The sequence below is a fragment of the Labeo rohita genome, chromosome 5 (genome assembly GCF_022985175.1).
Source record: "Labeo rohita strain BAU-BD-2019 chromosome 5, IGBB_LRoh.1.0, whole genome shotgun sequence".
In the NCBI taxonomy this organism is placed as follows: domain Eukaryota; kingdom Metazoa; phylum Chordata; class Actinopteri; order Cypriniformes; family Cyprinidae; genus Labeo; species Labeo rohita.
This window is the reverse complement of record NC_066873.1, coordinates 2,606,758-2,630,611: the sequence shown is the minus strand read 5'-3', so window position 1 is coordinate 2,630,611 and position 23,854 is coordinate 2,606,758. Positions and strand designations below refer to the sequence as shown.

Here is a 23,854-nt window from a genome sequence, read left to right as displayed (position 1 = left end):
AGACACGAAGAACACGTTAGACATCAGATTATGAGCAAGGTGTTTGTACATATAAACATATCACTTGTAGAGTTAGTGTCTCTTACTTTTTTTTTTTTTTTTTTTTTTTTTTTTTTTTTTTACAACGGTATACTTCTCTACATCTGCAGCCTTTGTTGGTGAGTAGATGGTAACTTATAACTTACTCTAGTGTGTTTATAGTTTTCATTGCATATAGCAGTAATTTGCTGTCATGAATGCTGCTTCCAAACGAGAGCATAATTTATTATTGCTGCATGGGGCAGTATTTCATTTATATGACTCTGAGCAGATGTAAGAAGGGATTTCAAATCACTTCACATCAAGTCAAACGTTTTGTTGTTTGTATGTAATGTTATTGCATGGGTCAAAATTTATAGAAATGTATTAAAATACCTTTGTAGTATGATGATACAGCCACAAGGTGGTGCTGAGCATCTTTTCATCGAGAGTACTTGTAAATATACTCAAATACTGTGTTTCTGAGTCTTTATTAGAGAAAATAGGTTTAAAGTGCTATTGAAGTATAAAAGCAACGTTTATAAGCTTTATTTTATTCAGTGATCCACTTTAGTGATATTTTACTGCACGTGTCATTAATATATTCAGTGTATTTATTTACCATGTTGCAGGATCCTCAAAAATTACTGCAGGGCAAGTGGTAGCCTACGGTAGTGATTAAGACACTGCTAAGGATTACGTGAGTAATTATTAATCCTAGAGCATAATCATCTTTACAGGTAAATTTTATTTGCAAAATCTAAAATCAACACAGCACATAAAAAAAAAAAAAAAAAAAACAAGCTGTGGTTCAGGGTTGGGGCCATTCATGAATTGAATTGAGAATGAATGGTAAATTCCAATTCACTTCCTGGAATGGAATTGGAATTGCATGCAGCTGACAGGAAATGGAATTGGAATTGAATTGGAATGTCAGAAAACAGAATTGAAATCAAATAAATTCCACTAAATTCCACTTGAGATATTTAGGCCTGAGAGATGCAATCTTAGCGATGACAATTTTCAGGAAATGATGATAATTCAATGCAATAAAAAGTGAATGAAATACATGAATGAACATGACTCATTTTTTTTGTGAGTTGAGACATATATTATGTGGTAATCATATATTGAATGTATAGTACATCCAGAAACTTATCACCACTGTCATTCAATTATTAATTCATAATGTACAGTTCTCATTTTTATTTACTTGCATTTGATCAACTCTATTTCATACATTACTTGGTATTTGTAAAGCATCATAAATAAAGTTCAAATCTATGTCTCTAAATGCAATCACAAATAAATGCTCAGAAACAGAAATAAACGGAATTCGGTGGAATTTCCCTGAATTAAATTCCACTTCCTGTAATTCCAATTCAATTCCAACTCTGTTTCCTGTAATTGTTGTTGAATTCCAATTCCAATTCCATTTCCTTCTTTGAATTGGAATTGTTGAGTTCATTCCTGAATTGACCCCAAACCTGCTGTGGTTATAGCTATTGTCATATATGGCACTGTGGGTCTGGAGCTTGGTATATATGACAGCAGTTTTAGGTCAGCAGTCTTAGACTGGAAGTTAGAGCAGAACTATTTAGGTACCTGGTAACATACCCAAAAAACAAAACTAGCCACTGAAATTAAAATATTCAATTTTGTTTCAATCTACAGCTGCACTGAAAAAAACACAAAGGCCTTTCATGTAGTTACGAAAGTGTTCTTGAGTTCATGTCACACTTACCTGCCCTTGAGCCACAACAGAGCCAGAGCCAAAGCCTAGGTCCTAGTCAGACTGCACATAAATGTTGTTTAGGTAGGTGTTCCTGTTTAGGCCACTGCTCCCTGTCTACTGTCCACCGTTGTACTCTGGGATAAATCTTGTGAGAGTGCAGGTAAGTTTAACCCTGAGGTAGTTATGTTACAGTAGCCTTTCATTCAGTTTCTAAAAGTGTTCCTGAATCCATGTCACATTTATCTGCCCTTGAGCCACTGCTAGAACCATAGTGCCACAGCCACACCTAGTAGGGGTGTAATGATTCATTGATATCGATACAACAATCTAATTATACAATGTATTGATGCAACGCGTAAAGAAATCACTACCTGTATATAGAGGCACCTTTAATTGGACACTGCCCACATATTCATCTGTGCATTACTGCTAACACATGCATTCTCATTTAAACTGCCAGGGCTCTATAATAAGGGCTGCCTGAAGGACCAGGGAGACCGTAAAAGACTCTCAGGACAGTTGAAGAAACTGTCAGCTGTTGAGTGCTGTGTGAGAACTTTTCTCTGCATACACGTTCAAAGTGTGCACAGACAGCCATCTCATTTTTTTTTTTTTTGTGCTTGGATGAACATAATATAGACAAAATGACTGGCTCAAGGGAAAGTAATTGTGACTGCTAGTTCTTTGAAGTCAGTTTGGTGTGTCCTTGTCTTTAGCACCGCATCCCGTGTATACCTCAGTACTGCAGACTAGGGCAGCATCAGTACCGCAGTACAGAATAAGTCTTGGCAGAGTACAGGTAAGTATTTTTAAGTTGGGTGTAGCTGTCTGAGGTACCTGTCACTCAGAGCTGCACTCGCAGCCCAGGCCCCATGCAGGACTATGACTAACCACAGGACCATCTCAGAGCCAGAGTGTGTGCTTTTAAGGTAATCAGGTAAGTGGTCTCAGTAGTTACTTCATGGAGAACTCCACTTCCAGAACAACAATTTACAAATAATTTACTCACCTCCTGTCATCCAAGATGTTCATGTCTTACTGTCTTCAGTCGTAAAGTAATTATGGTTTTTGAGGAAAACATTTCAGGACTTTTCTCCATATAATGGACTTCATTGGTGGCCCGATTTTGATTTTCTAAAATGTAGTTTAAATGCAGCTTCAAAGGGCTCTAAACGATCCCAGCCGAGGAAGAAGGGTCTTATCTAGCGAAACAATCAGTCATTTTTTTTTTTTTTTCAAAAAATAAACATTTGTATACTTTTTAAGCACAAAACCTTGTGTAGCACAGGCTCTGGGATGCGCGTCCACGATGCAAAATATCCTATTAGGTTCTGTACTGGAACCCGAAAACTTGTCAGCTCAGAGGTGAGGTGAGCTAATCGTAGACTAAAGACCCAGGTAAACAATGAATTAATCTTTTCTGTTTCTTATAGCATTACAGTTTTGGCTCAAAAAGGTAGAGAATGGCGAAAAACTCCATCTTATTTTCACCTACAACTTCAGAATCGTACAACATCGTTGTACCTTTGTGTTTGTAAACAGCGTTTGACTTACTTGCACTTTCTTAGTCTTCGCGCTTTCGCTTTGTAAACACTGGGTCTGTAGTTCCGCCTACGTTCCACATGACCTTTCGACATGATTCAATAGTACGTAGCGTCGTGAACGCACATCCCAGAGCCTGTGCTACATGAGCTTTTGTGCTTAAAAAGTAAACTAATTTTTATTTTCTGAAAAAAATGACCTATCATTTTGCTACATAAGACCCTTCTTCCTCGGCTGGGATCGTTTAGAGCCCTTTGAAGCTGCATTAAAAACTACATTTTGGAAGTTCAAAATCGGGGCACCAATGAAGTCCATTAAATGGAGAAAAATGAGAAATGAGTTTTGGTTCCTCCCAAGGTTTCTCCCTACATGTAATCTTAATTTTGTGGGGGTTTTTTACCCTTGCCACTGCTGCCTTTGGCTTGCTGGGGGGTATTAAAGCACTGCAATACTGCCTTGAGGTGCCTGTCACTGCTGGCATTCTTGAGGTGCCTATCTTTGCGATTTCTCATGAGGTACCTGTCAAGGCCAACTGCTGCTTTTTCTTGGAACTTGAGACCAGTTAGACATGCAGGTGTCACTACCATTCAATCCACAGGCCTCGCTCCATTCCCCCAACTCTCTGATCCACCCTTCTTGCCACATACCTCTATTGCCCAACACAGACCAGGGGGTAACATCAAGACTGAAAGATGAAAAAAAAAATTGTCCAGCTTCCAGAACATGCTGTTGCTTGGTCTTGACTCCCTTCCTATGACTGTAGGCCCCAGTGTTATGATGTCGGTATGCGGAAAGCAGGCCAGGGCCGAGAGTCATGGAAAAAGGGCAGGGACCGAGCAGAAACTAAAACCTGCACTTTACATGTCTCTCTGAAACAATGTCACGCAACCCCATTTTTCCCCAACAAAGAGAAGTAATTTACTGAAATAAATTACTAGAACTAGCGATATCACAAAACGAACATGATAAAAGTGGCCTCTTGTTTGCATTTTTTGTTGTTTACTCAAATACTTAAATCCAAAAGCATCAATGTTTTACCACTTTTACAATAATAAGTGATACATTAATCAAAATGAATTAATTTGTAAGGATTGAACAGTTACACAGAAGAAAAGTGATACTTACCGTTATTTCACAAAAGAAAGAGGACACACATAAGATCATGCCTGTTTCTGTTTATTTGCAGTCACAGTATACATCACATTTAAAAAGAATGATAATTTCTATAATTCGTCTATCAAAAAATATGACATGAGTAGCAGAGCAGGGTTGGGGTCAATTCAGGAATGAACTCAACAATTCCAATTCAAAGAAGGAAATGGAATTGGAATTGGAATTCAACAACAATTACAGGAAACAGAGTTGGAATTGAATTGGAATTACAGGAAGTGGAATTTAATTCAGGGAAATTCCACTGAATTCCGTTTATTTCTGTTTCTGAGCATTTATTTGTGATTGCATTTAGAGACATAGATCTGAACTTTATTTATGATGCTTTACAAATACCAAGTAATGTATGAAATAGAGTTGATCAAATGCAAGTAAATAAAAATGAGAACTGTACATTATGAATTAATAATTGAATGACAGTGCTGATAAGTTTCTGGATGTACTATACATTCAATATATGATTACCACATAATATATGTCTCAACTCACAAAAAAATGAGTCATGTTCAGTCATGTATTTCATTCACTTTTTATTGCATCGAATTATCATCATTTCCTGAAAATTGTCATCGCTAAGATTGCATCTCTCAGGCCTAAATATCTCAAGTGGAATTTAGTGGAATTTATTTGATTTCAATTCTGTTTCCTGACATTCCAATTCAATTCTAATTCCATTTCCTGTCAGCTGCATGCAATTCCAATTCCATTCCAGGAAGTGAATTGGAATTTACCATTCATTCTCAATTCAATTCATGAATGGCCCCAACCCTGTAGCAGAGGGAGCTCCTGAACAAAAACTGAGATTATGATATAGGCTACTTTATGACATACTTGGAGCTAAATAGGAACATCAGACAGTCTGGTATAAAGAGACGAGACTTAATGACTTAATTTCTTTGATGAATAAAAAGTAAAAAATAAAAAATAAATAAATAAATAAAAGTTGCTGAATAAAAGTATTACGTTTAAGCTCAAGTTATTAAGTTAATAATAATAATGAAAACATGCAAGATAAACCATAAACAACTTTGTGACCCCTATATTCTCAGGCAACACCATAGGCTAAAGATACGTCTTCAATTTATAGTATTAATTTAAAAAAAAGAAGAAAAAAAAGAAAGAAAGAATAAATGAACTAACCCCAGACTTTTGAATATTAGTGTATATTGTAACACAAAATGTATATTTTGAATAAACATTGTTCTTTTTAACTTTTTATTTATCAAAGAATCCTGAAAAAAGTATCAGAAATTTGAATGTCAATACATATCATAAATCAGAAATTTGCAATATGGATTAATGGCTACTAGACAAGACATCAAAATGTAAAATATTATTCCTTTTTTGTTCCTTTTTATTGAAACATTGTAAATTTGCCCAAAAGGAAACCATTCCTCGCTGTTTTACTTTTGTCTTTATGCGAAACAATTTGGGTGTTTATCAATTTCTTTATAGATCTTACAGTATCAGTTTGTGAATATTTCAGTCATTGGTTCTTTGGTAATAAAGAATTAGATATTAGTTTAAACCTTATCTTTATAGTCATATTGATAAAGCATGTCTTAAACTCCAATCAGCTGTTTACATTAGGATTACAACTTTTGTCACCTTTAAGTGTTCAATCTGTCAAGCCTCCATAAACGATAACTTGAACTTCAGAAGTTTTTCACAGAGTATATGTCGCAATAGTGAAATATTGTTTATTGCAATACATAGACAATGTCCTAATTACATCTACATTCTATTAGTCACGTGTGACGTGATCTTCTTTTATGTTTTTAGCAAGTCCACCAGGAGGCACACTTTTCACTTCTAGCTTTACATCTGCCTAACCTGTACATAAGTACACAAACGTAAAAATAGAATTATTTTACTTTTTATATAAAATAAATCTTTGAAGATGTTCTGGACTTTTCCATTTCTTTTCATTATACTGTGTATGCATGCAACCACTCAGTTGTGAGGACTATTTATTTGTTAACAAAAGAATGGGAAAAAATAGCAACTAACCGCCAGAATAAGCAAAGGTGATTTCTATGAAGATGTTTAAATTTCTGAAGTTGCCTACGGGATATCCTGTTTTACATTTACATGTATTCTTATAGCAAACTCTTTTATCCAAAGCGACTTACAAATGATGAATACAAGAAGATTAATCAAACATTTAAAAAAAAAAAAAATCCTACAAATCAGCAAAGAAAATACTGAGCAGGCAACATATTTAGAATTTAAATTCTCCGACAACAGTAATAAAATTTTCCGAACATTACCTAAACTATTTTCAAAATTCATCGCATAAAACGGGTAAAGAATCGACAACCTTGTGAACATTGTGAAACGCTGCCATTCGTCCACTTTTTCATTATTTATTGGGTAACAAGCAGCAGTTCTAATGGTTAAAATAGACTAACGGCCTGAAAGGGTGAAGCGTGGGAAAGACATCTGCCCTTCATTCCCTGACCACAGTAAGGTTTATTGCGTAAAGAAATTCACGCTTCTCCGATTCAAACGGATGGAAATGCGCGTGCCGGTCGTTGAGTCAAGTGGTCTTGACACTTGCAAGACAAAATTGTGAGACCACGACGTGTTAAACCAGGTAACAGTTTAGCCTTTTGTCATCATTAGCATCTCTCTGATGTCTAGCGGTCTTTCCGAGCATTTTAAAATTAGTTAAACATTCGTTTCTAATCCTAGATTTCTCCTAGCATCCGCTCACAAGAAGTGTGCTCATTATAGACTATTTTTTTATAGACTTTTTTTTTTTTTTTTTTTTTTTGGTTAAAACACACAACAGTAGTTTATTTGATTACGTCAATTGGAAACACTGTGATTTGAGTCAGAAGTCGTTGGTCACCAGTGTTGGAAAGGCTACTGTAATACTGTCAGACTTTCCAAATCTTTCTTCACTTTAATTAAGATTTCAATCATTTAATTTTAAATTAATTTTACTTCTAAATACAGATGTAAAATCATAAGAATATATAGTTTTAATAGCTATGATACTGTTTTTGAAATCAAATATTTGCATAGCTATGACAGGAAACACGGGCATCTAACAATGCATATGAAAAAAATTAATCTTATAAAATAAAGCATATATAAACCCAAATAGGAAATTAATCAGTTATTGAATAGGCATGTGTTCTTTTCTGTGTCTTAAACTCCTGAAACATTGGTGTCTCATATTTTAGAGCAATTTGGGAAAGAAATCAATTAAATCTGCATGTGTGTGTAGAAATATTCAGATATAACCTCCTTTGTAATAGTAACGGATTAGTTACATTTATTTCGACATTGTTGGTTACTCACTCTTTATACGGCATGTAAATATCTTTGTTTATGCGGATGTCTCCGGTGTGCCATGGCACGTGGCGCCTTTTCTCACGTTTATTTATTAGCATGAGCAGACAAACGAGCAGAGGAAGCCAGAGGTGTCAGAACAGAAGTCGTGTGGAAGTGTGCCGGCTATTCGGCGCCTCAAGGACTGACACCTGCGCGTCACGTTTGGTCGAGACATTTCAAAGGGTTCGATGATCAAAGTCGACTGTAAATGTTCGACGCGTGCTGAAGGCGATCTTAAATCTTAGATCTTAAATCGTAATGAAATCAACGACTAATATATAGTTTAAAACAATAATACATACAAAAACACATAACAAGGTTTCATTTTTAAATTTTAATGATGGAATGTATTTGTTTCAATCCCCCAAATATACAACTATTAAGAAAAGGGAATGTCATGAATAAATTAATGTGCAAAATAGATAAATACATACATCAGCTATGTATTACAAATGATCATACACTCAGTACAGATCATGCAAAAAAGAAAAGAAAAAAAAATCTGTGTAAAAATATATTGCATAATTTATACACTATTTACACATTTTACATTTCCAATGTGATGCCAAATGATAAAAATCAATGCACAACATTTTTTTTTGGAAATAATCATGTCTCTCTGCATCCTCAGATGATGCATGTCTAATTATTACACAAGCCCGTTATTTTGAGTCCATTTCTCTGCAAATGTCTTTCATTTCTCTCAAGGCCAAGGCCTCCAGACCGTCTGGCTGACGGGTGTCTGGTGTTGAGAGGTTGATCGTGCTGTCGAATGCAGTGTGTTGGAGTCTGTGCTTCTGAATGCAGTCCTGTTAGCATGTGGCACAACGGTCCTGCAAGCTGATGGAAGTCCTTGTTTGCAAAGAGAGCTCTGCTGCAGATGATGCTGCACATTTGAATCTGGAACCGGCCTTCTGGACGAGTTCTGGATTCTGACAGGCAGTCGGATGGTGGTCGACGACACGCAGGGCTGGGTCAGACGCTGACACAGTGTTGCGGTTACTGAGCCTTCCAGTCCATGGGCCTTACCTTCATCTGACAAGAAACGGGCCGCTTTCTGAAGACACGACGAAAAGCCGTCCATAAACTGACGCTTTTCTGCTGCTTCCACATCGTTTGCTTTCTTGGCCTGAGCGACAGAGTTTTGCAAAAACAGAACGGTGTATTCCAGGATCTCTGCTTTCTCTATTCTCCTTTGAGTGGGATTCTGCGAAAATATGACAGGATAGTTTAGACTCAGTTCAGAACATAGACATATAATCAGAAGATGACATTGTGTTAAAGAGATAGAAAGTTTGGTTTTCTTACATTGTGCTCAGGGCCTTGCAGAAGCAGAGCTCTCAGGTTCTCCAGACTCCGATTCATCCTTTCTCTTCTTCTTCTTTCTACCTGAGGTTTTAACAGCTACAGGAAACATAAAAGACTAATGTCAGTGGACAGGTCAAGTTGAAGTAAAATACATATCCCAGTATGCTCAGTGTGACCAATGCTTGTTAGAATGCATAGAAATAAATATTTACCTTTCTGTCCATTTTAATGGTCTCAGTCTCTCCGAGGATTTTCATTGCACGGGTACTCCAAACAAAAGCTTATATCAGGGATGATATAATCCAGTAAAGATCCAAGTTCTCTTCTTTAAGGTATGCTGGGAAGGATCTCTCTTCGAGGTGCGCAGTCAAGTGTGAGATGCAAGTCTGAAGCTGAGCGCACTTATTTATAGGCGTTCAGACGCGTGGTGACAAGCCACGCCCACTCTCCGTCACAGACCAATCATTGAGGCGCTGTGCTCTTAAGCACAGCTCGTTTCCAGCTAGGAACAAAACACTTAAAAGATATAGGCTATAATATTAAACGTCACTGTAATTTTAAAAAGTCAGCTAGGTTGTAGGCTATCCATTTAATATTAAACACAAACAGAAGTTCAAAAGCATTAGATCGAGGTCATTAAACAATAATTGCGCACAGATAGTGTATTGGCTTGCATATTTATTATATTGCATTTTTTCCCTATTAGTGTGTGCAGTTAACTGTAGTTAGCTAATATATAATCTGCACTGAATTGGTTTAAGACATTCAGAGCCTTCAGAGCTGTAGCAGCTTCAGATCAAAAGGACTGATGGTACACGCTCACTGACACCTAGACTTCCGCAGGCACGTGTGTGCATGAGAAAACAAGTGTCACCCTGACAGTAAATGTGCATATCAATAGCACACGCGCCATGGCCAGACACGCCATTAGAATAACAAAAAGAAAAGTGCTTTCTTTCACTTTCCAAAGCCTTATTTCCACTGTGTGCGTCGGCTTGGTTTCAAATTTTATTAAGCATATTTTAAAATTACTGTTGAGTAATTTAAAATAAGTTCCCATACGCCTATATGTGCCACATATTTTATTTTATTACGTTTTTTTTTCTTTCTTTTATTTGTGAACAGACAATTACTTTGTATTACCAGTTAACATGTAGAAAATTTGAACTATAATTAATTGGTATATAAGACTGAGGCTGAATTTAATTCAGTTCTTATTGGTAATGTTAATCAAACGCACCTTATTTAAAACAAAACTTAAATTCGCAATTGCTCGTTAAAATGCAATAATAACTGTATATGTGCCTCAAAAGAGGGGAAATGTTTGCACACTATAGGCTATGCGTAATAATAAATGAACCGCGCGTCTTGTTTTAGTTGTGGCTACACTTTTTTCTTTAAATAAGAATAAATGTGTTTTGCTCCAAAAATGCTCAGAGTGGGTGTGAATCATCGGGGGGTCGCAAGGTAACGTGTGCTCACACCTCTTTTATGATTCAGGAGGACGCGTGCCGCGTGGCAGCTTCACACCTGTGAACAATGCGCGCCTGTGCGGAGAGTTTCCACGTGTGCATATGAAAGCGCGGGCATGTAAAAAGCAAGCAGTTGGGTTTCGTGATTATTCATGGCACTGAAATCACTATGTAAATAGACTCTTGTTCATTTATTTTCTAAAGACATATATTTTTCCCAAAACCAAAACTTCGCACCACGATTGAGTCAACGCCAAATGTCTAATACAAAGACAGCACGTGTCTAGAAATTTACGGCCGTTTATTTACTGCACAGCCCAGTTGGCTGTTAGGTTGCTAGACATGACCACTTGGTCAATCAAAATCAGCTGCCGTCCTTGCTGACCTCTTTGTCCTTTAAAACAAGTACCTATCCAGAAATTATGTCACTTTATGGCTCACTGGTAACCACTCACCTATTATAACTTTTGGGGGATACGCTTACAAGGAGAAAACAGAAAGACATTTACCAAACTGTGATCATTTCGAAATGAACTTCATCTCCATTCTGTCCTATACCAAAGTATTCAGTTCATGACCTGATGCAGCGGCGCGAGTTAAATGGCACAACACTCATGCTATAGAAGTGATGAAAATGGAGAGTATATGTGAACGCAGGCTGCATTTCCAATGCACTTCATGTTTATTGAAGAATAGCGTGGGAAACTTCTCTGTGTCTGTTGATAATGTACAAATTCTGACAGGTAATAAAAAGGACTGAGGTGTCGGTCAGTGTTGCTAGGTGAGGTGTAAGTTGTTCGTGTTACTGGGAGAGCGTGGCTAGTAGCTTGTTCCCATCGTAGCACTTTTGAAATGATTGCCTGTTGGTTATGGGTGAATTTTAAATATTTACACAATCGCATGCCCTTTGGATGCCCTTTGTGCAGCATCCCTGAAGAGAAAGTCCGTCAGAATTAAAGTTCTCTATTTTCAAGTTAGATGATATGTCACTGCCCATGCATATTTGTGACATTTTCTATCTTTGGATAGATGTTCTATATTTGGAATCTAAAAATCATTTTCACTATTAGTAACGCAAGCCAACCACCCGAAATAACTGAAACGAAATACTGAGGTTTGCCTGTCTTTACCTGTGTCCTCAGTGAGAGAGAGATATTTGTTTATTTATTTATTTATTTATTTGGAATAGGGTTTTCTGAGCAGTCAGCAGATTAATCAACACTAGATATTTATGTATTTTTCATTTGTAGGTAGTGTGTATAATATGCTAATATGCTAGAAGGACCGTCTCGCCTGCGCCTTTCTCATTCGTATACGAGCAAACACATCAACCCTCACACTTCAGTGGTCCTATACGCGTGCCATTTGCTTTAATCTTTGCCTTGTGTATGCAAACTAGGTCTAATGAGTGTCGCTGACCACAATCTGAAGAAAGACGTGCAGGAAAAAAAAAAACTCTTCGGTAGTTATAGACGTTCTTAAGAAAAGGAATATCATTCGCAAAACATCTGCAGGTTACGTGCACAATATCAACAACGTTAACTTATTGACCTTGTGGAGGGCAATCTATAAATGGATAATCGCAAACACCACCAAAGTGTTGAAAATGACGACTATATGTGAAGGCAGACTGCACTGAGTTCTCGTGTTTATTGGAGAGAAGCGTGGGAACTGGGGACCTTCTCTGTGCTCAGCTAAAATGTACAAATTCTGACAGGTAATAAAAAGAGCTGAGGTGTCTGCGGTCCGTGTTACTGGGAGAGCGTGGTTAATAGCTGGTTCCCATCATAACACTCTCCCAAAAACCTGTTGGCTATTGTCAAGTTTTAAATATTTACACAAGCGCACAAAATTTTTTAAAGTAGGTCTCTTAAAAATAAACGTTCCAAAAAGAGGTTTTTGTATTGTTTTTGGAACCATTTTGGGTTCCCCAAGGAACCTTTCAGTGAACATTTCTTACGAGAACACAATTTTTCCTAAGTGTGAAGGAAAATAATCTAAATTTTAATAATCTAAAGAACACTACAATATTAAGAGCCTTTGGTGCAATGGAAAGGTTCCGTGGATGTAAAAAAAAATTATGGAATCATATGCAAATGAAGAACCCCTCCCAAAATCAGAGTGGTCCGCGCCCGTGTATTACAGTAAGAGAGGCCAGCAAGGCAAGTTCACGCTCTTTAAGCGACCACACTTCTAGAATATAGTTACAGAAAACCTGTATCTTGAATATAACTTGATCTTGCATCAGAAAGCTAAGCGCTCTTTTCCTCGCTACGACCAGCTGGGGGCGAAGGCAACCAGTGAAGTGGTCGTTTGTCCAGAACACAGGTTCATCGACACACGTTTGGTGTTAACAAGATGTGTCAATAGAACCATAATAAGAATAGCTTCACGCAGAGAAGGACGTGTGCTCTTTTCACTTCTAAACGCACTGGTTACAGTTTCCCACGGGAATAGCAGTATAACACTCTCAGTAAACCATGCCCCAAATTAGTAAGCACATAGGCAATAAAATTAATTAATTAATTTAAATAATTCATGTTAAAAGTTGTTTTTTTTTTCTTTCAGAGAATGAAGTACATGCATCTCATACACATACATACAGTGCTGTTTGAAAGTTTGTGAACACTTTCAAATGTTCTATATTTCTTCATTAATATGAACCTAAACAAAGTAGACAAGTTTCCCTCTTATGAACTGCTTGCTTCAGGTCCTTTCACAACATTTCAACTGGATTAAAGTCTGGACTTTGACTTGAACATTCTAAAACATTTACTTTGTTCTTCTTTAACCATTCTTTCGTAGACATCTTGTGTGCTTGGGGTTGTTTTTGAGTTATTGTACTTGTTTTTGGACTTTTATAAGTTCTTTTACACCTGTAGAGAAGAATTGCCAATCAGTTACACCAAAATACACCCATAATGATGGACTGTGAAGACATCATATAGGACTTTCACTAAAACTTGGCCTTTATTAAATATGTTTTGTGCTTTTGTTTTGTTTTTTATTTGTTTATGTATGTATTCACATTAATATTCAGTCATAATTGTTGCTAAAGCATTGTCAATTTTGCTGATTTCTCATAGAAAAGTACCTAATTAAAGACCAAGCAGGCAGAGGGGTAAAAGCAACATAATATTAATGAATAATATTTTTAAATAAAATCCTAACATTACTGATAAAGAATAAACTAACATTTATTTAAAATGTTCTTTATAGCTCAGTGGCTCTGTAGAACACTAATCTGGTGTTTTATTGACATTTTATTAACAGTGATACTGACAACCTGAACCAGTGTTGGGCAGTAACTTATTAGTAACTAGTTACAGTAATAATGTACTTTTTGCAGTAACTTTTGCAGATTTTAGTAATAATATTACAGTTACCATCCATAAAACAGCTTGTTACTTAGTTAATTTTGATGCCTCAACCCCTACTCATTTCAAATCTAACAATCCAATAATTCATAGATTTATTTTCATAATTTTCATGATTTGCACAGGCATTAGACATGCTTGGAATAAGGAAAAGCTTACATTCAGTGCATGGAAATATTGCCATTACATTGATTTGTCAGGAGAAAAGATTATCTCAACACTGACGTGTAAGCTGTGCCATTGCTTTACTCTGACATTACATGGTTTTCCCACCCACATCCCTCTGATCACAATATAAATTATTAAATACTACTTTTGGAAGGAGTAACTAGTAATAAGTAATAAATTACATTTTTAAGTAAGGAGCCCAACACTGACCTGAACTCTGATCTGTGGATTCATACTTTTAGTGGGACATGTCATCCAAATGATGGAAATGATGGAAATAAATTGTTTGTATTTTGGGGTATTTAATTGGCTCCATCACATATTCAAGGATATTTACTGACTTTTTTTTTATTATTGTCTATTTGAAATGTTTTATTATTATTATTATTATTATTATTATTATTATTATTATTATTATTATTATTATTATGCAGGTCATAAATGTATAAAAAGTTAAAGATCACCTAACATGGACACTATAAAATAAATGAAAGTGCATCTTCAGATCAAAATAGACCTGGAATGTTTCCCATCACTAATTTGTAAACATGATAACTACAGCTTAATCAGATCTTTAGTAGCAGCAAAGCACTTGTCTTAAGTCATCTTGCGAATTGCCAATTGAAAGATTACTGAGGCCCCCTAGTGGAAAACCACTGACATGAAGATGCTACATAACGTTTAAACCTCAAGGCAGATATGATCCGTGGATGCACGTAGTGCCTCTTTATGTCGCTAGAGTATAGGTCTGTTTTCCATCCACGATGAACTAGGTCAAGTGGTCGCTAACAGCAGCCTTATACTGTATAACGCTCCACATCGCGCGTAATCACATTACATGTTGGTATTTTATAACTAATTAATATAACTAAGTTTTATAAGCATCAATAGTTCTAAATCCCTGTCTTACCAAATTTTCACATCTTTAATTTTAAGGTTTGGCAGCAATTTCACGTTTTCATGTTGGTGGGACAAACTCCTGGATATGCTTTGCGAAATTTCGACCAATTTAAACACCCGGAGTTGCCCGTAAATTCGACGTAAAAACAATCTACTCGCAGCTACTCTTTCATCAGGTTACTTTGCCACCCAGCCTGGTCCATTTTATTCTATATTCTCTCTGTCGTGGGCTATTGTTCAAGACTTTTCAATCGCGTTTGCTTGCCCAAAGAACAGCATGTCTATTCGGACGACACGTGCTCACACCATGCTCGAAAGCGTGGATAATTCACACCTCTGTGCGACAGGCTTTCAGGTGCCAAAAGTTTCCACGTGCCCGTTTGCCCTGTTGTTCAGAATGGTCCAGCAGGTGAGCGTGCCCTGAGTTTTACATTTGACTAATTGTTCGACGGCCATCAGACACTATGGATGCGTAGGCTATCAGAAAACAACATGGTTTCTTAATGGTTTGCATTGAAAAAGGTCAAATGATTGCAAAATAGCACGACACTGAGGCGACCTGAGAAAGTTACATAAGTCATATATAAGACTTCTCCGTTTTGGACCTTGAAATGTTAGCGTATTCTGAACTGGTATGCAGTCTTAAAAGTTATGGATAACTAAACTATCAACTATCTTAATATTTGGTCATTTGGTTTGAGCACTGAACTAAAACCAACTTATGACTGTTTTGTCAATTGCAAGCTTGTGTCCTCCCCGTGCTCACGCATGCTGTGATTGCAAGGAAAAGCTCGCGACCTTTTGTCCATAGCAGACTTCACGCCAAATTCACTGTTAAACAGACGTGTCAAAAGAATCATAATACTAATGGAATTATAAGCGAGGGTGTGTATGCCACCACTCCGCTTGACCAAACATTAAACTTTCCCACGGGATTTTTCTTAAGGTTGACCATGAGGCATGATGCCCATGCAGGGGTCAAAAAGTGAATCACCACATGGCCACATCAACAATTTAGTATAGGCAAAATTGTCAATTTAGGAAAAGCAACATGCCTTATTTTATAATATGAGCGACAATGGATCCATTTGACGTTATTGTTCTTTGGTAGGTATGCCAAGAACTACCAAATGGCTTTTTGTAACATATACTATTTGCTTTCCGTAAAATATTTAGCAAATATTTGTGTAGACTTTGTAATTATGAATCATTTCCTTTCGTTGTTGAAAGTGCACTCGCTGTGGAAAAGCAACAACTCGGAACGAACGCACAGATTGGTTTAGTACCATATTAAGGTTGTACAATTATGAACATAGTTAAACTTTAATATATGCATGCAAAGTAGGCTGTATAGAGATTAAATTAGCTTGCACATTTCAAGTTCAGCCCAGTCAGCTATGTTTATTTGGTGTTTATTCGTTTTTGCACTGCATCGGTATGAGCGTCCCGCTTCAGGTGCGAAGGCAATGCACGAAAGTCGTTGAGCATCTGATGAAATTCTAAGCGCCTCCGAGACGTTTGAGTATTCTAGTCTGGCGGTGTTAGTGTGAGTGTGTTCGTTTTTACACATTCGCCGTGGCATAATATTCTGTTCCCACGAGAAAAAGCTGAAGTGTCCTATAGCACTTAGTCAGGGCTTTTGGTTTTACGAAAATATGCTTAAAAACAAAACAAAGTTGGAATTAATCACAGAGTAGCTCTTTCTCATGTATACAGAACAAAATAAAGACTATTGCATGTAGCCTAGTAGTAATAAATTTGTGCACAGACCGCATTGACACATAATGTGAATTATATTAATACTCGAGCTTTTAGGGAAAAGGTACAACTCAGAATTGTGATGACACTTGCTTTGGTGCTTGTGGTTAGAGGTCGTGAACTGTGAACTGGAGGAGCGTGTTGGTGAATTGGGTGTCAAGAAGTTTGTGTTCAAAATGCACTGAAATGGCTCTGTATTGACTTATTGGCGCAATAAAACGAACAACTAGTCCATAAAGTCATAAGCGTTCTATTGCTACATTACTGGTTATTTTAACCAAACCTCTAATGGCATTTAAGATATATGCAGTTTTCATTTTAATGCGTTTATATCCACATATAAAGCTTCATATAAGACGAATTATAGCTGATGATACATTTTAATGTTAATTAAGTTCGCTTAAAACAAAATGTGAGGTTACTGTTAACTTAATCGATTTATAGTTTCTTATCTTGGAATATATTAAAGGGGCGTTTGAGAGCAGCAGAAAGCCATAAGGGGGATACGACCATACGGTTAGAAACGTCATTGACACCTCGTCACCAATGACAAGGCGACATCCCCAATAAATACAGGAGTTGCGAAGACATTTACCACAGTAGAAGAATATCCTCAAGAAACACAGACCAACGGGAATATATTTTTTTCTCCACACTTTAAGAGTATCCATACTTGAACAGATCATGGTTACTCCAAAAATGGCAAGTCGACGACCAACGAAAAGAGTGAGTAGTGAAATGCGTTGATTGTCTTGTGTGATAGGCTTGTTTCTTAATTAATAGACATTACTATAATGTCGTGGGTATTTAGAGTTTTAAGATTTCTCAAGTTTTCTTATTTAATGTAAACTACAATGTTAGGGTTTACATTTTAAATGTGAATTAAACATATAACGTGTATCTTCTAGATCTTGAAACCGGTTATAGAGAAGAAACGGAGAGACCGGATTAACCAGCGTTTAGATGAGCTGCGAACTCTACTCTTGGATAACACTCTGGACTCGGTAAGAAATAAAATCCAGTTTTTAATCTAGCTTTAACGTTTTTATATTTAGAAATATGTTGTTGTTTTTTTTAACGTAATGAAATGTTTCAGCATCATAATGTATTTACATTCACTTTTACAGCGACTTCAAAACCCCAAACTGGAGAAGGCTGAAATTTTGGAATTAACTGTTGAATACATTCGGACAAAAGCCACAGCTGCCAGAGATAGTCAAGGTAAACTTTCTATCTATACTTAAATTATTTTAAAAGAGTGTGCTTATACTCATATTTTTATATATATATATATATATATAAAATACGTTATGTTTGTAAAGCTCTAGATAAAGTGCTGATTGATTTAAGTTTCATATGATGCCTCTGAGTTTGATGATTCTAATGGATTTTGTCTCTGTCTCTCCTCTCCTGTTTTTATTATTCTCAATTCCTCAATCTAACCCAAAATGCCTCCATTTACCTCATTCTTTAACCTTTCATTTTGGCAATCAAAAAAACAAACCCATTTCCTTTTTTTCTCCTAAAATCTTGCACCTCTAACTTTGCTAAAATTCTCTATTTTTCTCAATTTCTTGATTCCCTTCTGTTACTGTTACTTTGAATGAACCTTTAATAACAACCCTAAATTAACATCTCATGTTATTTTATCTCACCTTAACACTCTTTTTCCACCTCTACCTCCATGCCTCTGCTCTCCTTAACCTCACCCTCCACCTTAGGCGACTCTAACAAAGACTCTGAGCCACATGACGCTAAAGCTCCGACTCTGCTCTCGAGGAGACCCCACGTTCCCTTCGCTTCAGTCCCCAAGCCCATCAATGTCCAGACGCAGATGCCCTCCAATCCCATCTACAAAGCTGGTTTTAAAGAGTGCATCTCCCGCCTGGCCAACTTCATCGAATGTGTAGAGCCTTCCCAGCGAGACAGCTTTGTCCAAGGCCTGTGTCACCACCTTGACTCCTACAGCAGAGTTTCCAGCCAAGCTGCCCACCATCCGTGGATCCCAAATGCAGAGTTGACATGCAGGACGGACGTCCCTGCGATAGGACCCATGAGAGCCAACGCAGAGCCATTTTCCTACACCAGTAGTTTGTATCCTCAGTCTTTCATGCTCCATCCCACAGGACAGGCCATGACACATCCCTACCTCTCCCCTCCATACTCCCTCTCTCCTCCACCTTCTCCGTGTTACTCAAGCAGTTCTCCTCCATTCTCCAGCTCTCCCACATATCTCTCTGTTCCCTGCCATTTCCCTTTCCCTCCCACCATCTCTCCACTCAGTGACTCTTCATCGTCGTCATCATCGTGCTCTCTCAGCCTCTCAACAACTGCGGTGCCTGTAGTCCCAGGACCACATCTTCAGGTCTCTGTGGGCTCCCCCACTCCAGTGCGACCCACTGGCTCGGCACCCTCCTGCCAACCCAGGACTTTGAGAAGAGCTTTGTTTCAGAACCAGCCACAGTCTGTGTGGAGGCCCTGGTGAGCAAAACTCTAAACACTTAGTGACTCAGAGCAACATCTTCCCATCAGAGTTCCCTTCAGGCGTGGAAGAGGCTTGTAAAAGAGGCTGGGCTTCACATGACAAAGACATTAAAGCACGTGTCCTGTGCAAGTAAAGGCGAATGAGAAATATTAAGAACTCTGTGATGATCACATGTGACTCATTTGTTATCATTGTTCATTTATGTGTTCTGCAGTCCTTGCGGCAACTTGATTCCCACCATCACATTCCATTGTTGTTCTGCATACTACTTTCACAATTCTTCATTGTAAACAAACTGTGTAAATATATTTATTTTGTTCCTATTGTACATTGTAAATTATTTTGTACATTTTTTTTTTCACGAAATAAATCTATATAATTTTGTTACTTTGAAAGACTTTTTAAATTCTATCTATCTATCTATCTATCTATCTATCTATCTTAATTTTTTAAATAATTCTCTTCTGCTCACATTCATTTGATCAAAAAAAAAAAAAAAAAAAAACAGTGCTGCAAAATATTATTACAATTTAAAATTTTCTATTTTAGCATATTTTAAATGTAATTTATTCCTGTGATGGAAAAGCTACAACTTTTATTATCATCAAAACATTTTTGCTGCTTATTATTTTTGTAGAATCTGTAATACACTACAATTCCATATAAGATTTGATAAATTTTAACTTTTATTCCACAAGGATGTAAAAAAAAGTGACAGTAAAGACATTTATAGTGTTACGTTTATATGTGACCCTGGAGCACAAAACCAGTCTTAAGTAGCACAGGTATATTTGTAGCAATAGCCAAAAATACACTGAATGAGTCAAAATTTGCGATTTTTCTTTTATGCCAAAAATCATTAGGATATTAAGTAAAGATCATGTTCCATGAATATATTTTGTAAATTTCCCACCATAAATATATCAAAACTTAATTTTTGATTAGTAACAGGGATTGCTAAGAACCTTTCCACAAAAGCACAATTTCCATAAAAATATTAAGCAGCAATTGAACTGTTCTCAACATTGATAATAAGAATATTATTAATTTATTACTAATAATATTTATGATAAACAAGCAAATCAGCATATCAGAATGATTTCTGAAGGATCATGTGATTCTGAAGACTGCAGTAATGATGCTGGAAATTCAGCTTTGATCACAGCAATAAATTATATTTACATTTTTTGTATTTAAATATTTTTATGGATATTTTTATGGGCAACATTTTAAGAAAGAAAATATAAGGCGAAAGACAGTGCATTTAATAGTCTCTCTTGAATGAGGTCATAAAGTTGCATGTACCAATTACACAAATAAATAAAAAGTTTAAGGTTAAACTTAATGAAGCATGTCACACTGCAGGACACTGCTTGATATGCAGAGCTGGGTAGATTACTTACAAACTGTAATCTGTTACTAATTCCAAATGACATGACAAATATTATATTTAGTAAAGCAATCCATTACACATATTTTAGGTAATATAATCAGACTACTTTTAGATTATTTTTGGCCTCGTTATCTTGTTTACCACATTGATTTAAATAGGATAATCTTGTACCATATTGATATAAACATTCAAAACATAAGAAAATATATACCATTGTTTGTTATTAACAACATGAAGTGCATTAAACATTATACTGCGTCAAGCTTTCCCAGACTGGGGTTTGTGAAGGAACTGCAGGGAGTTTGTGAGATTAATGAAAAGCTATTAATTAATTAAATGATAAAAATGTTACAAATGTTATTTTATTTAACTGCAAGTCATGTGACCATAAAAATGTCAGAGAACCATGAGCATGCAAATGTGATACTTAATTATTAAAATATAGATATATAAGGTGAAAGAGGACCAAATGACAAAAAAGTTTGTGAATTTGTACATTTTAATGTGTTTATAATTAATGTATGCCTACTGTGTAAATAATATGCAATCATGTAATCCCTAAAAAAAGTAACTGGTCTGATTATGATCAGAAATGGTCAAAATGTAATTTAATCTAATTACAAGCACTTCATTTTTGGAATCTGATTATGTAATCCAGATTACATGCAACCATTTACTACCCAGCTCTGCTGACCAACACATTCATCTGCAGAAAACATCTTTAGGGGGAGAGCGGGGACGAAAGTACCATTTTTCAGAAAAACATAATTTAAAAAGATAAAGTTGCTGACAGAGATATATTTTTGCTGTGGCCTATAACTCAGAAGTGTGGTCTATTAATACCAGGTGGTATTTTGTTAAAATGTAGAAAGACTTTAGTATAATTTCAGTTTGAACATAAGTTGCACATTGTTACTTTCGACCCCCGTTGGTTGGGTCAAAAGTAACACAACAATACAAGCTAGATTTTTTGTGTTACTCTTGTTTTTATTAAATATACATGACTTTGACCTTGTTAATATGTAACTGCAAACATATTTTGTCCTTAATCTTTGCAAAAAATTATTACATTTTCCTTTTAAATTTAAGTTTCATCAAATGTTTCAAAACCTGAGTGTACAAACTTGAATTGTTTTCATTATTTATTTATTTATTTATTCAACTTCTTTTTATAAAACATTTTTTAACAGAATGAACAATATGAAAATTAGATTAGCATAATATAAATTTTCAACACAAATTAACAGTAGACCTATTCATGTTTCCATCAAGTTGTTTGTATGCATAAATTCAAAATGTGCATAAAAACATCTGGAAGCACTGCAAATTCATAGATGGAGTTGGAAAAGCTAAGGTATGGCTAAAACCTAAATATGACTAAGGTAAATGCGATGTAGCAGCTGCCCTGAGACTGATATTCCTGACAGAAACGCCCTCTCATGAACATGTGGCTGAATCAGACCTCTGTCTGTCTTTCTGACCCTCTCTTGGCATATTCTTTTGGTATAATACAACATAAACATTTATGATAAACGTTTTAATAAACGATGGAAGTCACCAAATTAGCATGCTGCAGGACAAAAGAAACACTTGTTGTCACTGGGGACAAAAGTAACAAGAACTCCTGACATTTAAATACAATTTACTTCTAAAAAACTCTGAAAAGCCAAACTTCAGGATGTATTACAGCACTAAATAACATGTAGATTGATCATTACTGTGATCTGAAACACAACAACTAATTTGAAAAAAAAAAAAAAAAAAAAAAAAAAAAAATCCATAATTTACTTATTGTATTCGAAAACTGCTTTCCGGACCTAACCACGGGAAACAATGACAAAATCATATTGATACTGATATTTCTCAGCCCCATCGAGAGTTGCGTGCTGAATGTGCTGTCATGGCCTGGAAAGCAAATTTAGTCCGGGCTCTGAGAAAATAGCTTTGTTACTTTCATCCCCTACTGATGGCACATAGGGAGATGGGGCCTAAGTTACAAGCATTATATCTCAGTAACTATTAGATTGTGAGTCCTTTTACAAATGTGTGTTTTCACTAACAGTGGTTTTGTATGTTGCTTTCAAAAACGATAGTGTATGCTACGTTTAGCCATAAGTCAACTAGGTAGGCCTAGCAGCTTTTTATACTTAAGCTGTTTCATGAATAATATTTGATAAATAATTGTTTTAATTTCGCCTCTAATACGCTAATAGGCTTAATGCATATAACGTGAGAGCCTGCCCCAGTAATGGGTCCTGTGTGTGTCACAAAAACGTCTTTTTCCCTGGGTAATAATAACGGCTAATAAGTTATGAACAAATTGCCCTCTGCTGGTCAGAGAGACTTACTGTTGTCATTTACCGACCCCCTACAAACGGAAAATGCTGCAACAACTGTCACATTATACACCAACGGGAACCAGAATCATTTTACGACTCAGGTGATATTTTAGGCTACTTACCTTATGGCATTTCGGGATATACTTGACAGTCTTGTCAGAAATAAGTTCAGTTGTACTTTATTCTGTCGGCTCTCAGCTGCTTTTTGAACTGTTTGTGATCGTTAACGTCTAAATTTAATGTTAAAACGCGTATAGTGTCTTTAAATGACATATATTCTGCTTATATGTGTGTCTTTGAGGACTACACAAATGTGCACGAGTAAGTGCGCTTGGACTACAAATCCCAGGGACTTTACATGCCATGCACAGCAACCACACGCGGGGGCGGGAACCCCAAAGCTTCTGCTTATAGCGTAATCACACCAAAATACAAGCAATCGCGAAGGTAAAGCAGCTAGTACTAGATACGTAATCAGTCTTCGGTTGCAGAATGTGCATTTGAGATTACTACCTGTCAATCAACTGTCACAAATGTCGTTTATTTACATGCTGGATAGAAAAGCAATGGGGCATCTTGTGCTTGCCTGTGAAAAAGTGTGCAGGGTATAAACAACAGCCCAAAACATACACGAACAAACCCGCTGTCTTATCACTATGAAATAATATGAAACACCCTTCATGAACGAAAGGCTTAACAAGGTCGCCGCGCAATTCGTGAGGTGATGGAGCCAGTTTAGTAACGTTGAATTTTATGAGCAGGCAAATATTTAGGGCATCTAAAAAGCAGAATCTAGGCTAATCCCGCCCTCCGTATTGCGTGATTGGACAGTGAAACGAGGGTTTCC

The 23,854-nt window shown here is 36.4% G+C and overlaps 2 protein-coding genes across 3 annotated transcripts; one reads left to right on the top strand and one right to left on the bottom strand.

The window, feature by feature from the left end:
• Positions 1–8,138: 8,138 nt before the first annotated feature.
• Positions 8,139–23,620, bottom strand: her7 (hairy and enhancer of split related-7). Of its 2 annotated transcripts, none has more exons than XM_051109094.1 (4): positions 23,130–23,620; positions 9,328–9,617; positions 9,116–9,211; positions 8,139–9,014 (listed from the first exon to the last, which is right to left on the bottom strand). In XM_051109094.1, exons 2-4 carry the CDS (start codon positions 9,370–9,372, stop codon positions 8,511–8,513), a joined length of 645 nt encoding a protein of 214 aa, XP_050965051.1. In that variant the 5' UTR covers positions 9,373–9,617; positions 23,130–23,620; the 3' UTR covers positions 8,139–8,510. The 2 variants fall into 2 exon arrangements, with proteins under 2 accessions (XP_050965051.1, XP_050965052.1); XM_051109095.1 differs by lacking the exon at positions 23,130–23,620 and adding an exon at positions 18,446–18,757.
• Positions 16,941–19,580, top strand: her1 (hairy-related 1). Its single transcript, XM_051109090.1, has 4 exons — positions 16,941–17,516; positions 17,699–17,794; positions 17,918–18,011; positions 18,512–19,580. The coding sequence occupies exons 1-4, from the start codon at positions 17,475–17,477 to the stop codon at positions 19,273–19,275; spliced, it is 996 nt and encodes a 331-aa protein (XP_050965047.1). The 5' UTR covers positions 16,941–17,474; the 3' UTR covers positions 19,276–19,580.
• Positions 23,621–23,854: the final 234 nt, after the last annotated feature.

What these genes read in the sequence shown, in the direction of transcription:
- her7 (XM_051109094.1), bottom strand. Translation starts at nt 9,372, where the DNA reads ATGAAAATCCTCGGAGAGACTGAGACCATTAAAATGGACAGAAAG. An exon ending in CCATTAAAATGGACAGAAAG is followed by an intron (nt 9,212 to 9,327) that starts GTAAATATTTAT and finishes TGTTTCCTGTAG; the next exon opens with CTGTTAAAACCTCAGGTAGA. An exon ending in TGCAAGGCCCTGAGCACAAT is followed by an intron (nt 9,015 to 9,115) that starts GTAAGAAAACCA and finishes ATATTTTCGCAG; the next exon opens with AATCCCACTCAAAGGAGAAT.
- her1 (XM_051109090.1), top strand. Translation starts at nt 17,475, where the DNA reads ATGGTTACTCCAAAAATGGCAAGTCGACGACCAACGAAAAGA. An exon ending in GTCGACGACCAACGAAAAGA is followed by an intron (nt 17,517 to 17,698) that starts GTGAGTAGTGAA and finishes TGTATCTTCTAG; the next exon opens with ATCTTGAAACCGGTTATAGA. An exon ending in TGGATAACACTCTGGACTCG is followed by an intron (nt 17,795 to 17,917) that starts GTAAGAAATAAA and finishes TCACTTTTACAG; the next exon opens with CGACTTCAAAACCCCAAACT.